This window comes from Ananas comosus, linkage group 7 (assembly GCF_001540865.1).
Source record: "Ananas comosus cultivar F153 linkage group 7, ASM154086v1, whole genome shotgun sequence".
Taxonomy (NCBI): Eukaryota; Viridiplantae; Streptophyta; class Magnoliopsida; order Poales; family Bromeliaceae; genus Ananas; species Ananas comosus.
In genome coordinates, this window is record NC_033627.1 from 14,671,221 (window position 1) to 14,690,575 (window position 19,355).

Consider the following 19,355-nt stretch of genomic DNA (forward strand, 5'->3'; position numbering starts at 1 on the left):
AGAGAGAGAGAGAGAGAGAGAGAGTCCTGCTATAGTTCTTGTAAAAGCACCAAGCACTTGGTGCTTGTAAATTTTTTACCGTTAGATCTAACCCTTTTATCATTTCCATCCATTAGATTATACTATTCAACCAACCACCCACTCAACCCTAAGGGGCCCACATCATCCTAACCGCACATCTCTTAATCCAATGGCCAAAAATCTACAAGCACCAATAACTTAGTACTTTTAAAAGCATAGGAGCTTAATTTTATATATATATATTCAACAGTATTCTTTGACAAATATGTGAATAAAGGTCACTAGAAATAGTAACTATCATGCTTAGCAACAAGAGTACTATTCAACATAGAGAAGGAATAGACTACTATACAAGATGTGATTCATTTAGTTTTTCCCCAAATTCTAATCAATATTGAGATCGACTATAAGAAAAGACAGCCACCACTTTATCTTCAAATGAAAAAGAAAAAGAAATATCCACCTGAATGACCCAAATGCTGAGCAGAGACTCGAGGCAGAATAATCCAAATCCCACAAAGTAAAATATCTGCAAGTAAATAGAATAGGGTGAGGTAGGAATTGTGAACAAAAGAAAACTAAGGGTAGGTTTGGTTCCCTATAAAACTAGCCCAAAAAGTATTTTTGATTTGAAAAACAGTTCTCCGATCATTTGGTTCTACGTAAAATTGCTTTCTCGTAAAAATATTTTACAAATTTTGGGACAAAAAACTAGGTTTTCGTTTTCTGCTGGTTTTGAGTGGAAAACAAAAACTCCTCAGCAAAGCAACGCGGCTCACCGCCTGGGTCATACGCGGACTTCTCCTCGTGGACTACGTGAGAGAGAGGTCTACGGTGGACCTATCTCTAAATATATATATATATATATATATATAGTAGGTCTTGTGTGCTACTAGGAGCACGGAGGCCTCCGTGCTCCTAAGTCGTTTACGATGATGGAGCTTCCGAGTCGAAGATCAATTCCTTTAGACTTGATATAGCGTATTTGAAGTATCTAGAAAAAAAAAATTTGTGATTTTTCGATATCATTTACCGAGCGATCGAAAGGTTCAAAATCAACGATTGAAAATAAAAATCTCACAAAGAGTGGTGATATAGCACTAAAATTTTCGATCAGAGATATTGATCTTGCAGTAAATAGTATAAAGAATTTTCTATCAAAATTTCATCTGATTTGAATACTTCTACACTCTTAAACTTGCAAACAATATACATCAACTATTAAAAGTCGTTGATTTTGAACCCTTTCGATTGCTAGATAAATGATATCGAAAAATCGCAAAATTTATTTTCTAGATACTTTAGATACGTTACATCAAGTCTAACGAAGCAGATCGTCGATTCAGAAGCTCTATCATCAAAAATAGCTTAGAAGCACGGAGGCCTCCATGCTCCTAATAGCACACAAGACCTACTATATATATATACACATATTATTTTTGAATATATTTATTTATTTATTATATAGTATTAAATATATAATTAGTATGTATTATATTACGTACTTATTATATAAAATAATTTTGAGTATGTTTAATTTACAATATAAATTTATAATAATAATATATATAGTATAGTACGGTAACTGTTATATAAAATAATATGTAATACATATAATAAAAAATATATATATATATATATAAAATAGTTTTTCATCTATGTTTTTCTTTTCCAACAAACCAAACAAGTCTCGCTGGGAAACTAATTTTCCTTCCACAAACCAAACACTAAAAAGCGTACAACTCATTCAACTTTCGAAAAAAATTTCCATCGAAAATTATTTTTTTAAAATTTTACGTGGAATCAACCAGCCCCTAAGCAAAAAATCCTATTCAGTACAGAACCATAAGAAAATTGCAGCATTCCCTCAGCTGGTCTCTTATAAAGTATGTTGAATCAACTATCAAATTAGAAATAAAGCTATGTCAAATATTCAATTGAGTACAAAACCAAGTTTGCGAAATGTGTTATGTGATGCTTCTTTGTTGGTCAAGTCAGAAAGGACAGAATGGTGTGATAACAGAAGTGTAGCTAAAAAGCTTGGTCATGCCATCTATAATATATGATTGCATATATGGTTTCCACTAAGTGTAGCTAAAATCAGGACTAATAATTTGTAGTGGCAATTATAGATTATCGGTCACTTGTGTAGATTAAAGGTATGGTTATTTTGGGAACAAACTCGAGCGGGGTTACATCTTATATCAAGGTTATCCCACCATATTAGCATAACTATGAGAACACAGCTAATTTTCTGTGTAGTTTTAAATGATAGAAATAACTCCAAAGGTAAGAACAACTACAAAAAGCAGCTACAACATCAGCAACAACAAAAACTGTAATCATTACAGGGATAAACTAGAGAAAAACGTTGGCTATCAAAATTATCAATACAGAAGGATAATGAGTTATTGCCCTGTATTTTTCCTCTAGGCTCCCAACCAAACAGTGGCTAAGAAGCATAGCATTATGTCAGTAGAAATGCACCTTATCTGCTATATCGAAAAAATAGACATATCAGGCACATTTAATACTACTGCTACTCAACATGTAACGTAAACGTACTCCGACTATGACACTATTCCCTATGACGTCAATCGCTAGCAAGATTCCTCTGCAAAAAGATCATACACATAAAAAAAACATAGATTAGTGAATGAAAATTTTCTTTGATAATGCAAGGGTGATAGTTTTCTTCAAACTAATAAATTAGTGAATGGGTATGTCACCGTACAAAAGAACTACAATAGTTTAAGATTCCTTCAAAATGCAACTAAATTTTCAACCCTCTTCATTTGTAGGGGCACAAACAATCTGCCACTCTACAGAATATGTAGAAGTCCAAGGTTCGAAGCAAGAGTAAGCATACCTTCCACAGAGGTGTTAATATGCACTTCTATAATGTACAAGAGTTGGCAATAAAGACAGGTATCTTTATATGCAATGCTATCAAACATAAGATTTAGCAATTAGCACAGTTCACAACTCGCGGTAATACCAAAGGACTACTCGATGGACCAGTACTTCTCTCTTGGTAAAAGGAAGATCGATGGGGAGATCGATGACTCTTTGGAGTGTGCCCATGATATGGAATGAGAAGGCATCCTTGTGCGAGAGAATGGATTGAGGTTGGAACCTTAACTCGCGGAGTGAGGTGATAAGGCTAGCTTCGAGCAAAGCGGTGACAGCGTTGGTGGCTCGAGGTAGCATACATGTATCCATTGGATGGATGACATGGGTTCTGCTTATAGGATTAGTGAAGGTTGTGGCAGAGCCGGAACTAGCAGAGCGGAATGTGGGGCATTGAGAATGCCGATGAGGTCTGAGTGCGCTTGGTGGTGGAGCGACTCAGAGTGGGGGAGCATGTTTGGTCATTAAGTGTTCCCATGTGCATTGACTCGGTGAAGGAACTCGTCTATGACAGGAAGTGGGATACAACACATGTGGTAAAAGAGTTCGCTTTGTGGAGCTCAAGTTGGAAGTCTAGGCCGACGAATCCATGGTAGTAACAGCTAGGCGTTGGACTAGGTAGTGAAGGGGACCAAGGATTGCGAGAGAGCTTAGCACTTCTCTTGGTGCGAGAAGGCCGATGTGGAGATCGGTTGCTCTTTACAATGTGCTCACGAGTTGGACAGATGAGACATCCTAAATCGGGTGAGGTGTGTGTGAATTCACCAGGGATCATGGTGCTGGTTGGAGTATGGACAGTTCGCAACTGCGGGAAGGGTCGAGGTATCGAAGTTCTGTAAGGGCGGTGCGCGCGGGGCAGCGGCATTGCCGTGGCAATCAGACTTGCGGTTTAGACTAAGCAGAGAGTGAACTGAGTTCCGTTCAGCGATTATCATGAGGGTGGTTTCCCTAGAGTTGGGAAATGGCAAGTTGCGAGCGAATTGAGACAAGGCGTCCGGTGGGCTCGAACTTGGCCAAGGACTTTGATTGCGAATCGAAGTGGAGTTTTGCGAGAGCCTAACAAAGAGGGGCTCGAGCGGCTTGTGGGACAAAGGCTAAAGGTGCCGTGCATCAACAAGTAGCTGAAATGCAAAGCAGTCAAGAGGCATGACAAGGGTCCGTGGTGAAGTCAGTAGAGCAGGAAGTAGTCGAGGCTGGCTAGTCCCGACGAAAGACTTGAAAGCTTGAGGAGACCATGGGGGGAGCTCGACGTTGTGCGATCGCTAGGGTCCCTTGGGGATGGCAGCGACAGGATCTCGTAGAGACAGGTGTTCGGCATCACTGGTGGTTTTGATCGCTTGTTGCGAGTGGCAACTCTATTCACCTAGTGACGGACATGCATTGGTTTTATGTTTGAGTGTTGAGCAGGCTAAATTGTTGGCTCAACCGGTACTGGCAGCCTTAGACCTTTTCGGTCTAGGCAAATGGTTAGGTGTTGGACCTAAGAGAGTTGGATGCCATCAATGGGTTCCGATGGATAAATTTTGGCTTTGTCAGATTATAGTTTGGTTCGTTAGAAGGTTGTAGCCTCCGAGGTGTGTGTTGGTAATCTAGCGTAGGATCACCCCTATCTGTGAGCAAGTTTCGAGGACGAAACTTTCTTTAAGGGGGGGATGATGTAAGGACCGAGATTTTGGCAGTGTAGCTAAACTCTCAGTTACGATGTTTTTGTGTTTAATTTAATTACAAAAGCACTCGTCAAGTTTCGGGAGAAACTGAGCTAGAACTGATTCTACGCGATTTCCAAGTTTCACTTAAAGTAAATAGTAACTCGGTTTTCCGGAGAAGCCACGGTGCGAAGTTGGCTTCTAGCGCGTATCAGACTCCGTTCATAGCAGTCCAATAGCTCGTTTCGAATGGTTTGGTTATTCTAGAACCGATGGCGCTAACGGATTTTGAGTTTGACACACGGATTTCGAGAAAATCAGAAAATACGTGTTTTATATGTATTTGTGCGTAGTTCTTATGTTGGAGAAATGGATCGGATTTCGTCATGAATCCGTGAAGGATCGAGGCGAAAAGAAATTGTGAATTTGTTGTCTCCATCGTGCTGATCGCACTGGTGCGATCCGTTCGCAAATCTGACGGACGGATCTACGGATATCGCGCGTTGATCAAGGAGAGGTCGGTGAGGGCAAAACAATATTTTCGTGAAAGTCACGACATTTTATATACCGTTTTGCGTGAGATCGTACGTGGAGGGGTATTCGCGTGTTTTACACGCGCTGTGAGGGACTTAGTATGAAATACGAAAGTTTGATGGGCTTTTTCACAATTTGCACCTTATATATATAGTGTATTTAGGGTTGTCTACCTTGGAACCTAACCCTAGCCATCCCTAGCTAACCCTAGTCGCCCCAGCCACCTTCACCTCGCTCCCCTGCTCTAGCTGCACGCCCTCGGCAGCGGGCGGCTGAGCCCCGGCCACCGCCGAGCCATTGTTTTCCTCCCTCTCCATTTCTCTCTCCTTCCACCTTTCTTCATCTCGGGTTAGGGGAAAGCCCGAGGTTGCTCTCCTCTCTGACGCTTCCCGTGGAGCCCCGGCGACCNTCTCCATTTCTCTCTCCTTCCATCTTTTTTCATCTCGGGTTAGGGGAAAGCCCGAGGTTGCTCTCCTCTCTGACGCTTCCCGTGGAGCCTCGGCGACCATCCCCGGCCGACCGCCGCCTCCACTGCTGGCCGCCGCCGCCGCCACTGCGGGCCGCCGCCGTGGCGACCACGACCATCCTGCAGCCGCCCCAGGTCTGCTCGGGCCGAGCAGACCTGGTAGCTCCAACCCCACGCTGCAGCCGCCCTTGTTCACCCCTGCGGCCTCCATCATAGCCTCCGGCACCCCCTCCCCCGGCCGAAAGGGTCGCCGCCGCTGCCACGCGCCTTGGGCGCCGCCACCCAGGGCTAAAGACCGAGCCAAGCTCGGTGCGGTTGCGCCCAAGCCGCGGGCTGCCGCCGCCGTCGCCCACCGCATCCTCTTCCCCCTCCGGCCTCTGGGGACTCGCCGCCGACGCCCCCGACCTGCCCCGGCCGCCGCCGTGGCCGCAGCAGCCCCTGGACCCGTGCCCTAGCTCGTGCGGGCTTGCCTTGTTCCGCCGCCGCCGCCGCCGCTTCCAGCCGCCACCCTACGTGAGCTTGGTACTCCTCACCTCCCCCGCAACCTTCCCTGGCCCGCGCACACCCCGCCGTGCCGTCGGTGGCCGGCCGGAGCAAGCTTGCTCCGGCCAAGCCCGAAATAGGGCTTAATTGAGTAGGTTTGCTGTTTCGAGCTACCCGAGGCTCCCCGACCTCTGCGGAAGGGAGCATGGTGATCGTGGCAACCTTCTGATCATCGTGCTCACCTTAGATTTTGTCGGGGAGACTCCGTTCCGCTGTTTCGGCGGTGTCGACCCTGTTGAGCCTTTTCGGCTGTAGTTCCGTGCTTGCGCGTGTTTTTTCGGCGATCCGAGGCTGTTCCGATGCTTCCGGAGGTGAGTACGGTGATCCTTGGTCAGTGATGATCACAGTGCTCACCTTACTTTGAATCAGCGGATGTCGTATCGGCCTGTTCGGCGCGATTTTCCTCGACTGCGCGCTATTCGCTGAACCTTCGGGTTGCTCCCGCGCTTCCCACAGTGAGCCGTTGTGCTTCGGATCGTGAGCACGGCCTACGGTACATCGAGACCAAGCAGTACATCGTGAGCACGGCCTATGACTTTACTAACTATTACAATAGTTTCATCATTCTTATTTACATTATTTTCTTTAAGGGATTACATTTTTCATCTCAAAATGCATAGCTCTCCAAGTCCTCACCTACAATGAATCTCTCAAACACATAGGTGTACTAATGCAAAAAGGAAAGCTACTAACTACCACGATCTCACTGATCGGGCGCGATGCCCTTGCCGCGGTCCTCCTTCGGCAGCCCTGTACATACCACTGGAAATAGAGTGGGGTGAGAACTATCTTCCATAGTTCCCAGTGGGCTCGGCCGCCGACTCTGCCGATCTCCCCACTAGGTCCAAGTGGGCACAAGTAACAACAGATAGATAGATAGATATGTATCTGAAAACTGTAAATGCGATAGTAGGAAAACTATGCTACTATGCCCATAATCATGAATATGAATGCATGCATCATATAATAAAGGTTTGCTACCATGCTAACAAATTCGATCCATGTTCGAATAGTAATGTTCAATGACATTTTTAAACCTTTAACTTTTCATTTACCCAATCTGTGGCGAGGCCCTAAGGCTCACATATAACTCACCCTTCAATCCCAAAGTGGGGAGGGAGCTCCATGTGCACCCAAGCCCGGGACCATCTGCGGACCTCCATGTGGTCCGGACCTCCAAGTGGTCCTAGTCGCGCGACACTCCGGAGTACTCGACGACAATCCCCTCCATGTGGGGATTGGATGGCTATACCATCCTAAACGCAGACTGTGAGCTAGATCTATCCTCTCCAAGTGAGGATGCCCTACATCTAGGGTCAACAACTCAATCAAGTCCTCTCCAAGTGAGGATGCTATCAACTAGAGTCAATACCCAATTGAGTCCTCTCCAAATGAGGAAACACTATCACTAGGGTCCACAACCCAATCAAATCCTCTCCAAGTGAGGATGCCCTACCACTAGGGTCAATGTCTCAATCAACTCATCAACAACCTCTCCATGTGAGGCTACTTAGGTTTACTAAGTTCTTGTCCACAAGGCATTTTCTAAGGGATCCACCTATCCCTAGGTTCTCAACCCTCTAGTGTTATTTACACTACATTAATGCCACTCGTCATCATTTAACATTTGGATGCCATTCGTTTGTTCTTTGACATTACACTACTTTCTATGTCATCAACACCCCCATCGGGTACATCTCTTTTCTTTCGCATTATAGGATCCACGTTACGACCCAATCCTCACCTATCTAGGTCACCAAGCGTTTCAAGTATACTAGGTAATCAATTAGAAAGCATAAGGAATGGAGTTACTATGCAATCCTACAATGCAACATGTAAGAGATGAGGTCAATGCAATCTAAGACATAGAAAGGAGTTCGAAAGCTTCGGGATGGCACACCCCACCTTTGATCGATGTAGAGGCTTTGGATGTTCTTCTCGGCGAACTTTACGAAAAGGCTTTAGCCTTCCTTGCCCAAATCAATGCTAGCTCGGCCTTATTTTGCCGAGAACTTCACGCCGGCTCGCTGAATGCCAAAACCGACTTCGCCCCTACAATTCATGACCTAACAATAGGGTTTCCAAGGCTTCAAATGAGATCAATCTCATACTTTCGCAAAAACCCCATTTTGGAGCCCTAGGTTTGCACCTATAGCAAACCACCCATTAAATCCCTAGATTCTTGGGATTGATCTATTTAGAAGCATGCCTAGGGTCCATTTGACCCATTCCAATGCATAAAAACCTAAAACTCCAAAGTTTAGAAGCTAGGGTTCAAGAGCCTACCTCTTGTGCTACACCAAAGAGAAGAGGAGAGGGAGATGAAGGTGTCCAAGGCCTTCCTCTTGATCTCCTTCTTCTTTTCCTTCTTGTTCTTCCTCTTCTTTTCTTTCCTCTCCTTCTTGTTCTTCTCCTTCTTCTTTCTTTTCTAGAGAGAGAGAGAGCAAGAGAGAAAGAGAGTGTAAGAGAGGAAAATGAGAGGGTGTGAGGGAGAGAGAGGGCTCAACCCACTCTAATAAAGGCCATTTTGCATAAAAACCCCTCAACTTTCCATCCATTGCGCAACCCTTACTGGGCAGTTTAACGCGGAGGGACCGGTCTCCCCGACTTGGGACCGGTCCCCGAGAGCTTCCCTCGAGCGCACGCGTTCGGGAACCGATCTCTCCCCGGGAGACCGGTCCTCGGGAGACCGGTCCTCGCCTGAGAGACCGATCCCCGAGAGCTCGATTTTCAGGGCTTAGCCAAATTTCGGCATTTCTCGCTCGGACCACGTTCGGGAACCGGTCCCTCCCTACCAGGGACCGGTTGTACCAAGCAACCCCGCTACATCCAGCCGGGGGAACCGGTCTCTCACCTCCAGAGACCGGTCCCCGAGAGTAACATCAGCCCAAAAATACAGTTTGCACCATTTGCTCTCGCGGACTCAACTCCAAAGCACTTTTGTGTTTTGGACATTCTTAACTCTCACAAAGGGTATCTTCTCGACAGTCAGTTGATCCTAGAAAAAGTACAATCCTCGGATTTCGAGAATTCACTTCCTTACAGAGTACTTTTTCTCATTCAATCGAACAAAGTGTAAAAGCTAATTATTTTTATTCTATTATGCCCCGAGAGTGTAAATTTGGAACGAATCGATATCAACGCTCACAAGAACCAAAACCGAAACAACATTAGACTACTCAGTTGCGCCCTAAGAGTATAACTTTGCAACGAGTACTTTTTCTCATTCTATCGAACAAAGAGTAAAACCTAATTATATTGTTCTATTATGCCCCGAGAGAGTATATTTGGAACGAATCGATGTCAACGTTCACAAGAACCAAAACCGGAACAACATTAGACTACTCAGTTGCGCCCTAACAGTATAACGTTGCAACGAGTACTTTTCTCATTGTCACGCCCTAACCGCACGGCCCGAAAACGGTACCTATTTGGTGCGATTCGAGGGCGGCGGCGTGAGGCCGAACGGACAGAGTCTCCCCTGTCCGCCCAAGGCTAACCAACGAGATTGTGTACAACAAGTCCCCAGGAAAAATAATTTGATTTCACACACATTCGAACAACGATAACACAAACAGTGTTAAAACCATCAAGAGCAAGCGATACAAGTAAAAGCATACAAGTATACAAGTATACAAAAGAGAGAAACTTAACTATTTGAACCATAAAATTTAAAGCATTTAAGTACAACTTACATTAAACCTCGTTAAACCTTCATACATGATTTTCAATCTTTTCCATAATGAAAATACATCAAGTACTCTCCAAAACCTCACCCTATACAACATCTACTCTCAAAATATAAAGACAGGGTGGAGCTAATGCAAGTAGAAAGTAAGCTACCAAGTGATACCGCTTGGGCGCCAAGCCCTTGCCGCGATCCTCCCGCTCGGTCGGGACACTCGAACTAGCGCCTGCAACAACGGGTGTGAGAACTACGAATAGTTCCCAGTGGGTTCGGCCGCCGACTCCACCGATCTACCCACTAGGTCAAAGCAGGCATAAAGAGATATATATGCAATATATATATAAAGCTAAACTGACAAAAGCAGGTATGATAACTGAGCAAGTAAAGAACGTAAGCAAGTAGGTAAAATCATGAATATCTAGCTATGCCTCAATCTGATATCATGCATGCATGAACGATAATAAAGCTATGTGATAAGCTGCTATGAACAACAACAACAATTAAGCTAATATGAACAACCATAGGGAAGCTACTATAAACAACAAGTAATGAGTGTGACTCAATAAGTTACCCAATCTCATGATGAACTCGAAGTTCACAAGCATAACTCACGTGTAAGTCTCATAGGGAAAGTCTCACTGAACTACTCCCGAGACCGCCTGCGGATAGCACACAGACCGTCCAGACAGCACACTGACTGTCCCTCTAGTGACCAACCTCCGGAGTGCACAGTTTCGGGGGAGCGACCCCTCCAAGAGCAGACAGGCTATGTGAGCACGATCAACTCACGACCAACAGCATTCTACCCTCTGAGGGTAATCTCATCTTAGAATCATGGTGTTCTAATACTCAATCTCATAGTGTTTCAGCTACACTAGGTGTCACGCCCCGGGACCGGCGGAGGCCCTCCCGGTAGCGCGCCCAGACCCGCCATATGTCTACACATATAAGGCGTCTATAACAACAACGAAAACAAAGCGAGAAATAGAACCAATAGAATGAATAGCAACTAGTGATATCAGAGCGAGTAAAGTTCTATCATCTAAACTAGAGTAGAAAAAAATATAGCTAAACTATAAAAGAAAATATGAGTAGTACAATATCAGTGTCTAGTACAAAAATGGTGGTCTCTAGTACACGGGTAAACTCTCAACCTCTCACAAAATAAAACNATCAGGCACATTTAATACTACTGCTACTCAACATGTAACGTAAACTTACTCCGACTATGACACTATTCCCTATGACGTCAATCGCTGGCAAGATTCCTCTGCAAAAAGATCATACACAAAAAAAACACGGATTAGTGAATGAAAATTTTCTTTGATAATGCAAGGGTGATAGTTTTCTTCAAACTAATAAATAAGTGAATGGGTATGTCACCGTACAAAAGAACTACAATAGTTTAAGATTCCTTCAAAATGCAACTAAATTTTCAACCCTCTTCATTTGTAGGGGCACAAACAATCTGCCACTCTGCAGAATATGTAGAAATCCAAGATTCGAAGCAAGAGTAAGCATACCTTCCACAGAGGTGTTAATATGCACTTCTATAAAGTACAAGAGTTGGCAATAAAGGCAGGTATCTTTATATGCAATGCTATCAAACATAAGATTTAGCAATTAGCACAGTTCACAACTGCTTCTGAATTGAAATTTGAATAACAAACTGTAACTGCAGTTTTCTAAGTAATTTATAAATGCTTCAAAGTTTCAAATAGTCCACTGTATCAGAAGAAAATAATTATTTGACACCAAGATAATGCTGGTAAAATAGTCACTACGTCCATGATGAGAAAAACCCTCACCATGTTTACGCCACTTTAACAAATTCATACATTAGTTTATAGATCTATTTTGAATGAAATAGAACTTACGTCAAAGATTTTCCCTTGAAAATAACTGGAGGAGCCACAGCTGAATATATACAGAAACAAATGTGCAGCTGCAATAAGGTATGAAAAGAAATGAGACATCTATTGTGTTTGTTCAACTTAATCTGGAGAGTCTTTTGCCACAATAACACATTACAGAACTTACCAAGTAAAACAGAAAGAACCATCCAAACTTCAAAGCACTCTCTGTCCTATAAGATATTTTGTAAAAAAAATAAGTCAAATATTCTTCATTCAAAAGAGCAATGGAAAAATAGACTCAAGCTGGAATGTTATCGGTAGCAAACGGGCTCCGTTGCCACCCATTTGTTTTCGATATTGTTTTCCAATATTGTTCTTTTGTCCATCAAGTGGACACAAAAATGAACTGCTGAAAATGAATATCCTCTGAAAAGTGATGATAGGAATCGTGTAATCAAGATCAAGAGTATAGATCTTGTTCTAAATAGTTTAAAGAATTTTCTAACCAAAATTCAATTGATTTGGATATCTTTACACTGTTAAACGAAAAAACGTCTTATATCGACCATTAAAATTACAAATTTTGAAAGCCTTTGATCATTAGGTCATTGATGTCGAAAAGATTTGAAATTTGGTTTCTAGATACTTCAAGTGGTATAGATTATGTTCAATAGTGCCGATCGTCAATTTAGAGACTCAATCATCGAAAACAAATGGGTGGCAACGGAGCCCGTTTGCTACCAATAGCATTCCAGCTCAACTCGAAAAAATAGATATAATTTAAAAGGTACAAATATTGAGATCAGACTATTGTAGCACCTCATTGCACGATAAAGAGGCCGATACCATAAAACATAAGCACCTGGAACTCCGGATATAAAGTAGATTATAGCGAGGAACCAGATTTTTACACCTGAAGATGACAGTACATCACATCAACTTTATTTGATAAAGACATTCACTGCTTATGACAGCTTAAGCATTGACTGAAAAAGGACACGTCAAGATCTTCAAACATACCTTCCCCCTTAATCCAAGCAGCTGTTACTGCTATAACATTCCAGAAGAGGCACAAAACCAATCCTGTATGACATCCAGTTAAAAGAGATATATGGTTCTTTATTTTTAGGCAACCATTTTATCCTACCAATGTATTCTCATGTTTACAACATGAAACTGAACTCTAGTAAGGAACCTGTGAAGCAGAAATCTCTCCTTCGGTACTCTATAACCAATCAAGCATTGGACTCGTTGGCTTGTTTCTAACATAAGCAAATATGTACTATCTGTGTATCCATGTGCTTAAAGATGATATTTATGTAAAAAGATTGACTTCTATGGCAGGAATAAAAAAAGTAGGTTTACCTATTCATTTATATACATAATCTGTGCAATATAATCAGCCATCATTGAACAAACAATAAAGAATGTTCCAAAAAAATAAAGACAAAATGATTGAGCAGAAAATCAATCCAGGTAATACCAAAAGATGCCACCATAGGTAAGAAAAATTTGCTCCCAAGTACACAAAAAACATCTGAATTATCATATCCGAAGAGCGTATCAAGAAAGCTGTATTATAGTACTGTCCGGGCAAGCCTGATCACAACCCCTTTACTCTTGGTTTCATGCAAGCTAAGATATAAGAACAACACAAGGCAGTCGATGAACTATGTGCTAGTAAGTCAACCTGATCTACAGCTGCTTAAGATCCGAGAATAAGAATACAATGAGTTCGGTTGAGCCTCTATTTTATTTCACTTTATTATATCAAGTCAATAATCAGTTATGGATCCAAAAGTGAGTATAGGTTAAGTCCAATTGTGTTTTTTATTATATAGAATTTATGTTTCACCCATTCTTTTTTTCCAAATCTCTATAGCAGAACCAGCCAATTTCTGCAGAAATTTTTGTAGCTTCAGTTTGTGCAGAAACTTACACGTGTTCACACTTCACAGCCAGCAGCTAAAGGAATGGATCTAGTGTATTCTATCTATTTGACATTCTCTATACACGAGTATTCCTTTTGTTTAGCAAGTTATGCACATCGTTAATGATCGAAAAGTAAAGCACAACAGCTAGAACGTTAGCAGAAGCTGAAGTCATACCTAACAAAGACGCAAAGGCAAAGTACTGCATTCTTTGAACGTGGATGGGTATCTCATTTGCAATATCATGATGTATAATGGGGAAAAAAGGTGGCCAATTTTTCTCCTCTATTACAATGCCAGCTGCAAAAGTAAAACAATGTACCATATAATAAGATCTTGCAAAGTCAATCTACTTAGCAAACAAAACAAGAAGGATGCCCACACAGGCTGAATCCATTGCTAAAAATCATTGTTTCAAAAAGCTGCCTATGCAGCTACATATGCAGTTCGGACCATCAACCACACCACATATTACATATTCAATGCAGTACGCGTATGCGGTCCATATGCCGCAGGCAGCCGCATATGTGGCAGTTTTTGTTGTATATGTTGTTTTTTTTGAAGGTGGGTTTGAAATGTATGCATATATAGAGCTACTATACTCTTATGAGTATAGAGTTCTTCATACTCATAAGTTTAAATCGACAATGCATACCGTTAAACATGATTTAGAGCATTTGAAATATCTAGAAATCAAATTCCATAATATTTTGAATTTATAATAAAGTCCATCAAGTGGGTATAAAATGAACGATCAAAATTAAACTATCTCCTAAACATAGGGGATAGGATTTTTAAATTCAAGATCGAAGTTATTGATCTTCATCTATATAGTGAATAGAATTTTCTATTAAAAATTCAACCGATTTCGATTCTTCTACACCATTAACTTGAAAGCGCTCCATACCGTCTGTTAAAAATGTCAATTTTGAGGTGCTTTGATTGTAAGGTATATGATGTCAAAAATTTATATAATTTGGTTTCTAGAATGTTTCAATACTCTTAAATTACGTTTAACGGTATGGATCGTCGACTAGGAATCTCTATCATCGAAAATGACTTTTGAGGACAAAGGCAATCGTACTCATAATAGTATAATAGCGAACTTTATGTATGTATGTATGTACGTACGTACGTACGTGCGTGTATATATATATATATATATATATATATATATATATATATAGAGTAAGTCTCCCGTACTTTCGAAAGTACGGAGGCTTCCGTACTTGTAAGTTGTTTTCGATGATAGGACATCCGATTTGACGATCGGCTCCGTTAGGCATAATCTACGTTATTGAAACTATCTAGAAACCAAATTTCATAATTTTTTGACAACATTTACCAAGCGGTCATAGGGTCTAAAAAATGACTATTTTAACGGCCGATGTGGCACGCTTTTAAGTTCAACGGTGTAGATGTATCCAAATTACATAAAAATTTAATAGAAAATTCTACTTAACATCGAGAGTAAGAACAATACTTTCGATTTGAAATTTGAGCCCTTTATCACCGTTTTTTATGAGATTTTTATTTTCAGCCGTTCATTTTGAGACTACTCGTTCACTAGGTAAATGAAGTCAAAAAATTATGAAAATTGATTTCTAGATAGTTCCAATAGCATAGATCATGTCTAACGGAACCGATCGCTGAATCGGATGTCCCATCATCGAAAACAACTTACAAGCACGGAGGCATCCGTACTTTCGAAAGCATAGGAGTCTAGCTCTATATATATATAAATAGTAAGGCTAGTATGCTTTTAGAAGCACGGAGCCCTCCGTGCTTCCAAGTTGTTTTCGATGTTAAGACTTTCGAATGGACGATCGGCTCCATTAGACTTGATCTAGAGTAAGTATCTAAAAAATAAATTTCATAATTTTTCGATATTATTTGCCTAATGATCGAAGGGGCTCAACATCATCAACAATCGGCACCGTTGAATATGATTTATACCACTTGAAGTATCTAAAAACCAAATTTCAAATCTTGTCAATATCATCAGCCTAATGATCAAAGGGTTTCAAATTTTGTAATTTTAATGGTCAATATAAGACGTTTTCTCGTTTAACGACGTAAAAATATCCAAATCAATTGAATTTTGGTTAGAACATTATTTAAACTATTTAGAACAAGATTTATACTCTTGATCAGGATTACAAGACTCCTATCATCACTTTTTAAAGAATATTCATTTTCACCAGTTCATTTTTTTGTCCACGTGATGGACAAGAGAACAATATCGAAAAAAACATGAAATTTAATTTCCAAATGCTTCAAGTCGTATAGATCATGTTCAACGGTATCGATCGTCGATTTGGAGGCTCCATCATCGAACAAATGGGTGACAACGAAGCCTGCTTGCTACTGATAGCATTCTAGCTCAACTCTATATATATGACTATTTTCACACAAGTATGGTTAATAATGATGTATGTAAATGCAATTATCTTCATATAAATATAGCCTAACTATCTCTCTTTTCTTATGTGGTATTATTCCTAATATATCTAATAATTATGTTTAATATTGGTAAATATTTTTGTAGCTGTTAGATGTTGTTATGCTAGATTTTGTCTAAGTGTTGGCCTCTTGGTTGGCTGCAAGTGATTGTAAATGACAGTTTATTGAAAAAATTACTATTCTTCACAAAAGTTTAGCCAATTTATTCCACATCTATTTATTCCACTTCTAAAAGTACATTAGTTATTTTTTATATTTGGAATTGAATTTTTAATATTTTAATAGATGATATTCACCCGCATATGGCATATGCACCCATATACTGCATATGCACCTCCATATCGCATATGCACAATGCAGTGGGCCGACCGCCTGCATACCACATACAGCTTTTTAGCACACATGTTAAAAGGATATTACCTCGGGCTGCAGCTTCTTCCCTCCGTTTTAGTTCCTAAGTGGGACATATAGATAAATGAATATAAAGGTCAAAAAGATAGATAACATGAAATTAAAAAAAAATAAATAAATAAAAACAGACTGGACATATCAAAGAACTTATCTAAGATGGCGGGAATGAAAAGCAGTACAATTAAAACTTGCATTCATCAGGGCAGCAATTTAAGCATACCTTTTCTCTCCTATTTAGTTCAGTCTCTAGTGCTTGGAGTTCCTTCTCCTTTTTCTTTACGTCCTAGAAGTAAGTAGGAGGGGAATATAACAAATGAAAATAAAATTAAAAAAAACACAACAATTGCATGTAGAATGGCTGTACAAAAGGTATGGAAAATAGTATGAAATAGCATGCTGTCATCAAAACAAAGAAGCGCAGACCAATACACGAACAGAAGAGGAATAACAAGTCTAGGAAGAAAGGAATCGAATAGCAACTATTCCAATAACTTTCCTCAGCTAGTGTCTACATACCTTTGTCGAATCAAGAGGAATATCAATTGTGGCACCACGATCATTGTAGAAATCAGCAGGTTCCGGAGGAAGAGGTGAAAGACGAGAATTGGAAGCTGGGGGAACACTTCCTGGGTGCTGGACATTAGGCTACTAATCAGTCAAAATAAATTACATAAAAGCTACTTGAAGATGACAAACCTATGCAGATAAAGAACACGGTTTTCTGTATTCTAATCTATGATGTTAGCTGCATAATAATCAAGCAGAATAGGCTTACTGTTGTATAGAATGGACCTCCGCCATAACTAGACTGTCCACCTGCTTTTCCACGAACAGCTGGTTCCTGATACCAAAGATAATACAGGAAATCCATATTCTTGTCAACAATATCAGTTTTAACAGACCTTACATACTTTATAAGTAAAAACTGCCTCTACAAAATTGAAAGAACTTCAAATGAGACAACCAATTACACAAATTTCAGTGCTTCTGCAAAAATCATCTTGAATGCACTTCAAGGGAACTGAAATGGCTTTGAAAGAATCTTAAGCTTAATACGCAAGGTTGCCAGCACTGAAAGAGGGTATACCATATACTACTTTGATGAGAAATAGTAGGTATGAACTTGTTATCAGAATGACCAACTCCTTGCCTTAAAGAACATTAGTACACATTTATTGCATCTTAATATGCGGTGTCTGTAAGTTTATGGGAAAAAAAAGGCAATTAAAAGGAAGAAAATGAAAGAAAATACATCTATAACATCCCACAAATTGATTTCATGCAGCCATCCAAAACACAGTCACATTTCTCACCATGTTATGGCCTTTTACAATGACTAAAATGGTTACAAAATTTGCATAACTATACTAGAACCTCATTCTTCTGAGTAAAAGAAAATTTATTACAAGGATCGAAAATAGATCGGTGAGATAGGGAGGTAGAGGAAACAGTAGCAATGAACCATATGATCCAGCTCTTATTACTTTTCTATTTGGCAGCTACCAAGTATAACATCGCAACTCCGCCGGAGTCCACAGAACAATCAGACTAAATCACGAGGTGTTCTGAGTAGAGTTGATTGTCGGTGGCTCACCAAAGATTAGATCTAACAAATAGTGAACGCAGTAAAACCCTAGGGTTCTCATAAATCACAATATCAACAGGCTTGGACGCACATAGATCCATCATGAAGAAACAAGGCGAAAAAAACCCTAGAAAATACAGATCCAACCAAGTAGTTCGATCTTACAAAGAAAACCCTAGAAAGTACAAGTTTCTTCCAGATCTATATTTAGAGGGAACAGAAAAGGGAACCGAGGGGGGGTTTGGGGAACTCACAGAGAAGGGATTGACCTCTTCCTCGTCGAAGGGGTTGCTATCGTACCGGCCCGCCATGAGATACGCACCTGCACTACTCAAAGGGATCGATCGATCTCCTCTTCTTCTTCTTCTTCTTCTTTGCGGAGGAGGAAGAGGAGGAGGAGGAGGAGGAGGTGGAAGGGATTGGGATTGACGGGTAGAAGAAGGGGACAACTAGTATTTTACGTGCCTGCTTGTGCAGAAGCAAACAAACGGCGATCCTCCTCTTCTACCGCCCGTAGTCGTACGGTGGCTTCTACTCTCTGCAGGAAACTAGAAAAAGAAAAACACAGAGGAAAAAAAAAAAAGAAAAAGAAGCAACTGTCGCAATGTGAACGCCAGCCAAACCAACTGCACCCTTTAATAAAGTTAAAATCCTTCCCTTCTTTTTGAATTGTCACTCTTCTTCTGCAAAGTAAACTAATTACTATGCTAATTGTCTTGGGCTAAAACGAAGAGAGCAAAGGCAATTGCCGACCAAATATTAAAATTCGAGCTGAAATAATAATAAAAAAATGATAGAAAACGACGGAGCCGGTTATATTTCACGGAATGTCTCTCTGACATGTGGGCTCCATCATCACGGCCCCCCAGTGTGAGCTGGCTGCCACAACAACCCGTTAGAACTTGGAAGTCGTCACCAACGAACAAAACACAATGGACAGTGAGGTCGACTCCCGTCTTTGCTTAAATTTAAATTTTTACACTGAAGTGTAAAGTCTTTGAGCAAATTTATTAAAAGAAAATAAATAGAAAACGTACAATTAAATTAAACGAGATGCTCTCGAGAAGTTAAGGTTGATTTAGTTATTAAATAGTTTGTATTCGTTTTGATCGATCGTCCTTAGTATGAATGGGCAGAGTAATCCAACACCGATACGTGTAGTACATGAAAACACATCACTCACTTCAAGTGGAGAGCTTGAGATGAATTACAGGATGTAGCAGTCCTTCAATCCGATTTGGTCAATTGGTTGGCAACGCACTCATATTGGTTCACCGTGACTCCGATTGCATGCAAAGTGA

At 40.8% G+C, this 19,355-nt stretch overlaps 1 protein-coding gene across 3 annotated transcripts in view; it reads right to left on the minus strand.

Moving 5' to 3' along the window:
* The window catches only part of LOC109712660 (secretory carrier-associated membrane protein 2-like), a 23,230-nt gene extending 4,430 nt beyond the window's left edge, over positions 1 to 18,800 (minus strand). The window contains exons 1-12 of one of the 3 annotated variants that reach the window (XM_020236367.1): positions 18,309 to 18,799; positions 17,245 to 17,310; positions 16,986 to 17,102; positions 16,690 to 16,752; positions 16,479 to 16,512; positions 13,773 to 13,895; positions 12,685 to 12,747; positions 12,484 to 12,577; positions 11,849 to 11,894; positions 11,686 to 11,753; positions 11,030 to 11,078; positions 485 to 550 (exon numbers count right to left, since the gene is read on the minus strand). In XM_020236367.1, coding sequence (XP_020091956.1) covers positions 485 to 550; positions 11,030 to 11,078; positions 11,686 to 11,753; positions 11,849 to 11,894; positions 12,484 to 12,577; positions 12,685 to 12,747; positions 13,773 to 13,895; positions 16,479 to 16,512; positions 16,690 to 16,752; positions 16,986 to 17,102; positions 17,245 to 17,310; positions 18,309 to 18,365 — 846 coding nt within the window. In that variant the 5' untranslated portion in view covers positions 18,366 to 18,799. Of the gene's footprint in view, positions 1 to 484; positions 551 to 1,655; positions 2,549 to 10,991; positions 11,079 to 11,685; positions 11,754 to 11,848; positions 11,895 to 12,483; positions 12,578 to 12,684; positions 12,748 to 13,772; positions 13,896 to 16,478; positions 16,513 to 16,689; positions 16,753 to 16,985; positions 17,103 to 17,244; positions 17,311 to 18,308 lie in introns of those variants that run through there. The other 2 variants (XM_020236369.1, XM_020236368.1) reach the window with 2 other exon arrangements.